Raw genomic sequence first — 12,261 nt, forward strand, 5'->3', positions numbered from 1 at the left:
GGATAGAGAGGTAAAACAGGCTCTTATGATCCATGCCCTATTGGAGCTTATAGCCTATAATTATAAACTAACCTGAAATTTAATTGTCACTAGCCTAGCAAATCTGGTGCCAAATTTTCAGATGCATTATTTATTTTGCAGAGACAAGGACAATTGAAGGAGCTCATGGCTTTACTATGATACTCTACTATGTTATACTCCTTTTTGACCATCTGAGCATATTATGAGTAAGTGGGGTATGGTAGAGTAACCAAGGGGTACATCAAAAGCAGCTTTTTAATTAAAAAAATTAACATTATTTTTCTTGCTTTTATGCAAGATATGTCTCAAGATTCCTGATCTCTAAGATCAGTTCAGTGTTCCCCATATTCTTTATATTCTTATTTTAATATTTACTCTGAATTTTGTTGATGATTTTATGCATCATTTAGAACATGTGGAGCACTGTGGCAGGGGCTGAAGAATATAAAAATGAATAGAGGTGATTTATGCCCTCAAGGAGCCTCCCAAAGTAGGAAGGATATAACTTATACTCACAGATACCATAATAGGGGAAAGAAATTAGTAAATGCCCTTAGTGAAGCATAAAGGTTGTTCAAGGAGAAGGATCTCATTTTCAGCTAAGGATATCTTGTCAGACCAAAGACGATTCCAAGGCTCTGAACTGAGAAACTGAAAGGATGAACTGAAATAATCTGAGATGAAAAAGATCGTAGTTGAAGATTCTGGGGAGAGATGGGTTCAGATTTAGGCATGTTAGGTTTGAGATCTTAAGTAGGCAGATACAGTTTGGAAGAGTGGTTTGGGCTAAGAATATAAATTTTGGAGTCATGTGCTTATGATAGTCCTTAGAGCCATGAGACCAGATGATATCACTATGGGAATGATCACTGTTTAGTTCTTTAACTTTTCCCTTTTCCACTCCCCTCCAATACAGTGAGTTTCCACTTCATCCTCCACAGTGTCTCTAGCATTCATATTATTTTTGCCATTTGCAACCAGTTACTAATTTTCATATCCTTCATCCAATGTTTCAGTAAATCCTATTGACTCTGCTTTTAAAGTACATCCAGAATCTGAACACTTCTCACCATGTCTTCTGCTGTATCATCTGGGTCTCAGTCATCATCTTGGATTACAGCAATTAGTTTAACTGGTCTCCCTGCTTCTACCACTGCCCCTTACAGTGGACTTAAAACAGCAGACAAGGAGATCCTTTTAACATGTAAATCAGATCATATCACTCTTTCAGAACTATAGTCAAGCCCCTATAATGGCCTCCCAATGCCCTTTTGACTCAAATCTCCTATTTTTCTCTCCCTTGCTCACTCTTCTCTGGCCACACTGGCTGCCTTGTTGTTCCTTCAACATGTCGTGCCTGCTCCCACATTTGAACCTGCAAATGTGGCTCCTCTTCCTGGAACTCTTTCTAGATATCTGCACAGCTCTTTCCTCCATCAAGACTTTTCTCAAATGTCACCAAGTCAATGAGGCCTATGATGACTACCCTACTTAAATTTTCAAACCCTTACCCACAATCCTGGCAATCCCTATCCCATTACTCTGCTCTTTCCCTGTTTCCCACAACATTTTATCACACTGTATAATTTATTTATTATGCTGGTTGTATACTGTGTCTCTTTGAGACCAGGGACCTTTGAATGTATTCCAAGATTGCATAACAGTACTTGGAATATAGCAATCACTCAAAAGACTTTTTTAAATGAATGATTCTGTCAGTTCTAGCCTAAGTTAATGGAAAGAGATTCATGCCATTAACCACTCACTACTGAGCCTTTTTGTTTGTCTTGTCTTTGTGTGGGGCTAGTGAGGAATGATGATAAGAGAAGATGGAGTTGTAAAAGGAGGGACAAAGGGGGGTGGTACAAATTTCAATTTTAGATACATAGAGTTTCCATTGCTAAGATACTTATGAGAAAATCTCTCACAGACAAATGGAAAGGTTGGGCTAGAGCTTAGAAAGGCCTGGACTAGGGATGTTAAGACATAGGATTTGAATTATATAGTCAGGTAAGAGATACAGATGGTCATGTGTATGGGTAGAATCATCCAAGGGAGCAAGTAGAACAAGTACAAAAGAAGATGAAGATCAAAAGCTTGAAGAATATATACATCTACAGGGCCACAGGAGAAAGAAAAACCACAGACAGTATAAAAGTCATGGTAGAAGGTCGGTAAGTTGATAGTGTCAAATGTGGCAGAATGGGTAAAAGAGTTAAGAATGGAAAGGAGGTGACTGATGACTAGTTGAGAGAATAATTTCGGAAGGGGGTAAGGATAGAAGTCAATCTGTAAGGGACTGGGAGAAAGCAGGCAGAAAGAATTAGAGGCAGATAGTTCTGAGAGGGTCAGCAATGACAAGAAGGAGCAATGGGTTAGAAGGTCTAAGGGAAAGTAAGATAAAAGGTGGCCACAGCTTCTAGCTTTTCGTGAGTGAGGAATAGGCAGACCCCAGCAATAATACATCTCTGGCCAAAAATGATGAGAAGAAGTGAAGACATTAAAGATACAAGAGACAGTCATAAAGCTTTATAAAGCTATTATAAAAAACCTTATAATTTGGCTGCCACCCCCCCACCCCTCAAATTTAGAGGTGAGGCAGTTAAGACACAGAGATCAATACAATGGGCAAGGTCAGGAGTCCTCAGCAACAACCTGGAAGAAGTCAGGGTGGGGAAGGAAAGAAAATCAAGACATGGAGGAGCAGTGTAGGGAAGGATGGGGCAGAATGAGTAAAAATACAGAGACAATCTGAAGACAGGATTGTAAGGTAGTTTTGAGTTTTTTCAGTGAGGTAAGAAGTGAAGTCACCAGGTGAACGTTACAAGACCCTGAAACAAGTAAAAGGAATTTAGAATAGAATGGCTTCAAAGAACTATTGAGGGAAAATCTATCTGTAGCAACAGTGTAGAGCAATACTCTAAATCCCATTTTTCCCTTATATCTTCTATAATATGGGTTCTCTTGCCATATTTAATTGACATTCTACCTCCATTCTCCTGCTGAAAACCCTGCTCTGGCTCTAGGATGAACACACTACTCCCGCTCTGTACCATACTTCTCTCCTAAAATAAGAATATAGCAAACACATGCCTCATATAAAAAACATGATGGAAGGGAATTATTTTTAATGGAATATTCTTTAGGAAATAGCATATCTGCAGCAGAACAGCATAAAATTCTACATATTCTAGAGAATAATCCATTTCTTACATATCCCTTAATAAAATAAATCAACAAAGTTTCATTTATTGGAGAGGGTAATGTTTTCTTGAGAGAAAAGGCAGTGTCCAATTTCAGCCATGTGATGATAGAGAATAACACTCAAAGACAGCATATTCCAGATACTTTTTTTTTTCTTCCTTAAGAAGCACATGTAACACAAACCCTGTTACTTTTCTGTGCAGAATAACACATAGAGTCTTTAGGGTACAATACCTTTAACTGGAAAGACCATTATGATTTCATTAAAATCTGGCTGCAAGCTAGCTTTTTCATTGTAGCCTAGTTAAGAGCTCAAGCTTTAAACTGACATAGATCTAGTTCAAATCTTGGTTCTACTAGCTAAGTTAGCTTAGACAATTTACTTACCCTATCTGAGACTCTGTATACTTGAAGAAGTGGGAATAATAATAGTACCATAGTACCAACCTCATAGGGTTGCTGTGTGAGGTTTAAACATGATGATGCTTCTAACATGCTTGGTAATGAGGAAGTAGTCAATGAAAGTTGTTTGTACTGGACCATTAACTATTCCAAAGCTGGCCTGAGCTATATTTTTCTGTCTCCAATCTTTTAAGTGCCTCTTTCTACAGAATGAAATCCTTAAAAACCTAGCCTAAATGTAACCTTCTGCATAAAACTTTACAAGATTCCCCTATCTGGAAATGAGTTCTTTTTCCTGGGAACAACCTTTATGCTTCACAAAGGGTACTTTCTAATTGTTCAGCACTACTGTGATATCTGTGAATGTAAGTTTTATCGCTCCCCAAGGAGTTATTAGGCTCCTTGAGAGCATAGTCACCTCTATTCATTTTCATATACTTCAGCCCCTACCACAGTGCTCTGTACATTCTAAGTGATGAATAAAGTCATCACCAACAAAATTCAGAGTAATTATTAAAATAAAGAATACAAAGAATATGGGGAACACTGAACTGATCTTAGAGATGAGGGATCTTAAGACACAACTTGCATAAAAACCAAAAAAAGGTTTTACTTCATAACAATTAAACATTCATATTTCAAAAACGTAATATTATAAGCAGATACAAAAGGTGAGCAAGTAGAAAAACAATGCCAGTCCATAAAACAAACGGATTTAATATACAAAGAACTCATACATAAATAAGGCTTTTTAAAAATTATATAAATAATAAACATAAACAAAAAAGTTGACTTTCTTTAAACCACTAAATAACTCAGGCTATAAAATATCATAATCTCAATTTTCCTAAAAACATATATGAGACAGACTACCATAAACACGAAAGGAAAGACGTAATCATGTTACATTTTGATGTATTTGTGTGGGTGATATTATGGAAGGGTGACATTAAAGGCATTTAATTTCCAATAGTTTTCTGATACAACTAAAACACGAATGTACTGCAACAAAAATTCTTTTAATAGAACTGAAATCAAACCAATGATGACCTAACCACATCTTAAATGGGCTTTTTTTCTTCCCTGGGAAGACACTTGTGTGAGAATATATAGAGAGTATGAACGACCTATGATGGGTGATGTTTAAACTAAGCGTACTTGATAGCCAGAAATTGCTATCACAGTTCCAAACTGGACGATGGGGATGGCAAGATAAATTGCTAATTTCATCTCTAGGTTTCACACTTGATCTTAGCCATAAGGCTGAGAAGCGATAATCTCTAGATTTTAAAGGTCAGGGGTTGGACTGCAACAGAAGAAACTTCCCATTAACTAGTTCACAAATACCTTCCTTCTGAGAGACAAGCACAGTCCCAAAGGAAACAGACAGAAGGGTGAAGTCACTAGCAGGGCATTTATATTTCACATGCAGAAACTGGACCACATAAAAGTTGACAAAAAAAAAAGTCCTGTTTAACAGGAGAAATTAAAGATTTTTCAGGTTTAAACACTGCTGATGGCATTATAAATCAATGTGTTACTTGGTGATGTATTTCAAGAGCCACAGAAACTTTTAAGCCCTTTAATAGAGTAATTCTACTTCTAGGAATGCATCATAATGAACCACTATTAGCACTACTATAGCTAAAATAAGTTACAGTTCAATCACTTGATGAAACATTAAGCTTTTAATGAGAGGGATATGTAGAAACAAAAAAAAGTGCTTACAATAGAAAGCAAATTGACAAAAATTGAAAAACTTCTAAACCATATTATAATTAGATTATGAAAACAAACAAAAACATACGTTATAAAAGATACTGGCTGGATGCGGTGACTCACGCCTGTAATCCCAGCACTTTGGGAGGCCGAGTAGGAGGACTGCCTAAGCGCAAGAGTTCAAGACTAGCCTGGGCAACATGGTGAAGCCCCGTTTCTACTAAAAATACAAAAATTAGCTGGGCATGGTGGCACAGCGCATGCCTGTAGTCCCAGCTACTTGGGGCTGAGGTGGGAGGATTGCTTGAGCTCAGGAGGTTGAGGCTGCAATGAGCCAAGATCACACCACTGCACTCCTGCCTGTGTGACAAAGTGAGACCCTGTCCACATTCCCTCTCATCCCCACCCGCCACCAAAAAAGACAGTGATTTGCACGGAACAAAATAATGTAGTCCCCATGTACACCTCAGAATTACTGCAAGAAGTCTATGAAACCCTGTGCACATATGCACCTTCTCATCAAACACTAAAAAGACAATTACTATGGAACCACCATTTTTTTACATTAAAAAAAATCAGAACCATGTCCCAAAGTTGAGAACAAGACAAGGATATCTACTCTCACCATTCCTATTCAACAGGGTACTGAAGGTCCCGGCCATTGCAATAGGCAAAAAGAAAAAAAGAAAAAAGAATAAAGTAAAGAAAAATAAGAAGCATGAAGATGAAAATGGAGGAAGTAAGGTTTAATATAGTTACTGATGACGTAACTGCTTATATAGGAGAACTTAAGGAATCTACAAATACCTAGTAGAACTAGTAAGTGAATTTAATAAGTCTGTGGGATATAAGGTTATTACACAAAACTCATATTTTTATATATTAGCAACAAACAAGTAGCAGCAAAATTTTAAAACTCCATTTACAATAGTGTTGAAAAACATATAATACATTTAATAAAACACATGCAAAACCTGTACACTGAAAACTAAAAGACACTGCTTAGAGAAATAAGACCTAAATAAATGCTAAGATATAATAAGTTCATGGACCAAAAGAATTGATAAATATTATTAAGACAGCAATAAGACATTTTTTTTGGTCTCTAAAAAAAAGAGGTAAACCACAAACTGGGAAAAAATATTCATGAATCATATATTTGACAAAGTACATTTTTATATATGCAAGATATATTAAAAACTCCCAAAACTCAGTAATAAAAGGGCAAACAATTCAATTAGAAAACGGCCAAATAGGCCAGGCACAGTGGCTCAAGCCTGTAATCCCAGCACTTTGGGAGGCCGAGATGGGCGGATCACGAGGTCATGAGATCGAGACCATCCTGGCTAACACGTTGAAACCCCGTCTCTACTAAAAAAAAATACAAAAAACTAGCTGGGCGACGTGGCAGGCACCTGTAGTCCCAGCTACTCGGGAGACTGAGGCAGGAGAATGGCATAAACCCAGGAGGCGGAGCTTGTAGTGAGCTGAGATGCAGCCACTGCACTCTAGCCTGGGTGACAGAGACAGACTCCATCTCAAAAAAAAAGAAAAGAAAAGAAAAGAAAAGAAAATGGCCAAATAATACGAACAAATATTTCACAAAGAAGATATACAAATGACTATTAAGCACATTAGAAAGTGTTCAATGTTGCCAGGGAAATGCAAATTAAAACCAAGTAGATCTTTCTACACACATTAGAATGGCTAACAACAACTACCTAACATCATATGACAAAAATGCGAGGCAACAAGAATTCTCATGGTGAAAGTGTAAAACGTGAAATGGTACAACCAGAGGGGTTCTAAGAAAACTAAACTTTCATCAGACTTCATGACTTATCAATTCAAAAAAACTGTGCAAGAATATTCACAGCAGTTTTACTCAGAATGGCCAAAGACTGGAAATAAGCAAGGTTCATGTGATATTGGGAAATACGTATCTGGCTTTCCTCCCGTTTCCCTGCAAAAAGCTCCTAAAACCTTTGGAATCTCCAGAGTGATAGATAAGAGTGTATTTTGTATGACATGACTGGTAGCTGGGGTCCCCTAGATAGCTTCACAATAGGGGACGGTCACCAGAAAAACCAAACAAGTGAATGGAGGGGTTGTCACTTTCAGCTCCAGACCCCCAACCTCCAGGGAGGGGAGAAGGGATGAAAGTTGAGTTGATCACTAACAGCCAATGATCCAATCATGCCTATGTAATGAAAACCTACTAAAAACCCAAAAGCCTGGGTTCCAATGAGCTTCTAGATAGCTCAACACCTGGAGGTTCCTAGAGGGTAGTATGCCTACGCAGAAGTTCCACATCCTTCCTCCCATATACCTTCCCCCTCTACCTTTCCCTATACATCTTTTCCATCTGGCTGTTCATCTGTATCCTTTGTAATATCCTTTAGAATAAATGGATGAACATTAAGTAGATGTTTCCCTGAGTTCTGTAAACTGGCAAATCAATTGAACTCCAGGGTCGTAGGAATCCTGAAGTTATAGGTCACAACCAGGCCCCTGAAGTCGGGAGTAATCTTATAGTACTGAACCCTCAACCTGTGGGATCTGACACTATCTCCAGGTAGACAGTGTCAGAAATCAACTGAATTAGAGGACACCCAGGTGATGCCTGCTGGATAATCTGCCATAGAATTGACTGGTTGGAGGGGAGAAATCCCTACATATTTTGGTGACCAGAGGCCACAGAAGTGTTCTACGTTGTACTGAATGTAGAGAGTATAAAAAAAAGTTTGGTATTTCCTGTACCTCTTAGATTTCATTAACAGGGAAATAGATAAGCTGTGGTATAGTCACACAATGGAATATTACTAAGCAATAAAAAATAAGCTACTGGTACTTGTTACAACACGGATAAATTGCTAAATATGATGCTGAAAGAAGCCTTACACAGATGAGTACAATTGTATGGTAGAGGGAGAAAACTAATCTTTGGTAGAAAAAAATCAAAACAAGTAGTTACCTCTGGGAGGCTGCGGCAGCAACTGATTGGAAGAGGTATAATGGAATGTTTTCAGATAATAGAAATGTTCCTGATCTCAACAGCAGTTTGGTTACACAGATGTAGGTATTTGTCAAAATTCAGCTAATACAAACTTAAAATTTAATTGTATGTAAATGTGACCTCAAAAGAAAAAAATTGTAAAGAATTATCACATTGTAGTTAATTATTTGAATGCTGACGTATTTAGTGCAAAGTGTACCAGTGTCTGCAACCTTCTTTGGAATGCATCAAAAACATAAGATGGGCCAGGTGCAGTGGCGCATGCCTGTAATCCCAGCTCTTTGGGAGGCAAAGGTGGGTGGATCACTCCAGTCCAGGAGTTCGAAACCAGCCTGGACAACATAGCGGAACTCCGTCTCTACTAAAAATACAAAAAATTAGCCAGACCGTGGTGCTATACACCTGTAACTCCAGCTACTTAGGAGGCTGAGGCGTGAGAATCACTTGAACCCAAGAGGCAGAGGTTGCTGTGAGCTAAGATCACACCACTGCACTGGGTGACAGAGAGACCTTGTCTCAAAATCAAAACAAAACAAAAAAGATGGATGGACAAGTAGATGGATATGTGGGAAAACAAATATAGTAAAATGTTAATGATAAAATCTAGGTGTGGCTATATAGGAATTCACTGTAAAATTTTTGTTTCCAATTTTTCTGTATGGTTAAATTTTTTCATCATAAAACTTTTGGGGAAACCACAAACTAGCTGGATGTTGACAGAATATTATTTTTTACTTCTTTTTTTCTAAGTTTTCTATAATATACTATAGTCTTTTAAAATTATTTTTAAAAGCTCATGAGTATAGCATGGGAGCATATTGAACAATGTTACTAACATAATACACACCCGGCTAATTATTTGTGTGATTTTTATAAACATAAAGTAGTACAGATTATTATGCATCTATTTGTGTAGCACAGAACTTATGTCTTCCACAAACTCTATATCTGCATCTATAAAGTCATATAATCGCAGGGAGATCTTTTAAAAATTGTCATGTATGTAGACAATGTCACTGTTTTGAACTAATTAAAATTTTTTTTTTTTTTTTTTTTTTTGGGATTACAGGTTGTGTATCTCTTTCCTTTTGACGTTTTTTTGTTTTGAGACGGTTAAGTCATCGCTCTGTCGCCCCAGGCTGGAGTGCAGTGTCCGGATTCTTCAGCTCACTGCAAGCTCCGCTCCGGGTTACGCATTCTCGCTGCCTCGTCCTTCCGGGTTAGTGGGGACTACAGGGCCCGCCACTTCCCCGGCTAGTTTTGTATTTTTAGTAGGACGGGGTTATCCGTGTTTAGCCTACAGGATGGTCTCGATCTCTCTGATACCTCGTGATCCGCTACGTACTCGGCTCTCCAATAAGTGCTGATACAGGTTGAGCAACCGCGCCTGGCAAAAAATTATAAAAACTAATTAAATAATGACTATTTTAAAAAGTTTTTCTCTTTTATGCCTTAAACTTCCCTTATACTCAAAAGCTTCCCCATGTCATTCTGTTAATGTATACTCACTAAAAGTATATCATTTCTTAGATTTTAATAACCAATAAAAATATTACTTAAGAAAGCTGAGTTGGCTGTATACTTTCAAAAGGGTTTTATCTTTAGAAAAGCGCAAGTTTTATGCCAGGTTCTAGTCAATTGTGTCTTGTTAATTTCCAAAACAAACAGAGGGGAGTGCCATGCAATTTCCATTACACACACTTCACCATTAGTATCAGGGTTTATTAGCTTGACAATGCTCCAGGAGTAATGGCTTCATTCCTCACTGAAATAAAATAATGTGCCACATAACTCAGCAATGCAGAACTTCTGAAAAATGTTGTCACATTAAACATGGTCATATTTTTCAGTTTCCATTATGCCAAAACAAAGGCCTTTGGTGTAAAGAACTCACTCTGGATATGGAGAATTTCCACATGGGCCTCAGACTTACCTCATTGCTATGTCATATGATTCTGGATGAATACAAGTTTGGTCCAAAGGATTTGGCTTCAGTAAAACATTCACTGCAGTTTTGCTCTTCTTTTTGCCCTGCTTCTCATTTGTGACCTCGATGTCTGCTGAAGATGTAACAGCAACTCCTCGAATTTGGCCTGAAGATTCAGTTTGCTGACTATGTAAAGCCAGAAAAAAACACATTTATAAAAAGGGCAAGGTTGGGCAGAAAAGTCTTCAAATTAAAATGTGCTTATTTCTCTGTCATACAAATATGCAAAAACAGCAACCAGATTCTGACCTTTCACTTCATAGAAACTACCACTTATTTGTTTAAATCACTGGGAAAAGGGCTTTCTGTTACTTAAAGCCAAAAACATTCTTAACTAACTGACTGTATAATTGGCATTCTAGGAGAGAAAAGAGGAAAATGTAGGGAAACAAAATAATATTTCTCAGAGCTAAGAAAAACAAGCTCTCAAAAGAATCTATTGAGTGTAGAACAGGATGAACAAAAAAAGACTCATACTTGGCTAAGCGCAGTGGCTCACGCTTGTAATCCCAACACTTTGGGAGGCCAAGGCGGGCAGATCACCTGAGGTCAGGAGTTCAAGACCAGCCTGGCCAACATGATGAAACCCTGTCTCTACTAAAAATTAAAAGATTAGCTGGTTGTGGTGGTGCACGCCTGTAGTCCCAGCTACTTGGGAGGCTGAGGCAGGAGAATCGCTTAAACCTGGGAGGCAGAGGTTGCAGTGAGCTGAGATCCTGCCACCGCACTCCAGTTTGGGCAACAGAGGGACAGACTGTCTCAAAAAAAGAAAAGAAAAAGACTCATACTTGACGTATCATGGATAAACTTTACAATATAAATAATTTTTTAAATTCTAAAAGGCTTTCAAGAAAGAAAATTAGAACATTACTTAAAAAGGATCTGGAATCAGACTAGCATCAGATTTCTCACTGGCAAACATCAGATGTCAGAACATAGTGGAACAGTATCTTAAAAGTTCTGAGAGAAAATGATTTTGAATTTAGAATCACATACCTAGTCAAATTAGCACTTGAGTAAGAGGGCAAATTGAAATCGTTTGCAGGTATGTAAGGACTTAAGTATAACCCATACGACCTCTCTAAAAAGAATTTCTCAAGGATTAATTCTAGCAAAACCAATAAATCGAAGAAAAATGATCATATGAATTACAAGAAACAGTGTAGAAACAACAAAAACTGATTAAATTAAGTAAATGCTCATGAATGATGTAAATATATATACATTATGTGTATATACACACATAGTATGTGTATATATGTTAAAATATACATCTATAAAAACACATATTTTTATAGAGGAGTGTATATATATAGTGTATGTGTATATTATATACACATATACACATGCATATGGTGTATATATGTATATGTACACACGCATAGTGTGTATATGTACAGACGCATATAGTGTGTGTATATGTACAGACACATGCATATAGTGTGTGTATATGTACAGATGCATATAGTGTGTGTATATGTAAAGATGCATATAGAGTGTGTATATGTACAAACGCATATTGTGTGGGTATATGTAAAGATGCATATAGTGTGTGTACAGTGTGTATATGTACAGACGCATATAGTGTGTGTATATGTACAGATGCATATAGTGTATGTATGTACAGATAAACGCATATAGTGTATGTATATGTATAGACACATGCATAGCGTGCATATGTATAGACACACGCATATAGTGTGTATATGTATATATACAGGTTAAAAAATAAAAATTGGCCAGGCGCGGTGGCTCAAGCCTGTAATCCCAGCACTTTGGGAGGCCGAGACGGGCGGATCACGAGGTCAGGAGATCGAGACCATCCTGGCTAACACGGTGAAACCCCGTCTCTACTAAAAAATACAAAAAACTAGCCAGGCGAGGTGGCAGGCGCCTGTAGTCCCAGCTACTC

The 12,261-nt window shown here is 37.6% G+C and overlaps 1 protein-coding gene across 2 annotated transcripts in view; it reads right to left on the reverse strand.

Annotated features, from left to right (window-relative positions):
• Positions 1–12,261, reverse strand: part of SRBD1 (S1 RNA binding domain 1) — a 230,276-nt gene that overhangs the window by 14,563 nt on the left and 203,452 nt on the right. For both annotated transcript variants that reach the window (XM_017862740.1, XM_017862741.1), the window contains exon 19: positions 10,296–10,475. In XM_017862740.1, the coding sequence (XP_017718229.1) occupies positions 10,296–10,475 (180 nt within the window). The remainder of the gene's footprint in view (positions 1–10,295; positions 10,476–12,261) is intronic.

The sequence above is a fragment of the Rhinopithecus bieti genome, unplaced genomic scaffold, assembly GCF_001698545.2.
Source record: "Rhinopithecus bieti isolate Rb0 unplaced genomic scaffold, ASM169854v2 scaffold_61117, whole genome shotgun sequence".
NCBI classification, from domain to species: domain Eukaryota; kingdom Metazoa; phylum Chordata; class Mammalia; order Primates; family Cercopithecidae; genus Rhinopithecus; species Rhinopithecus bieti.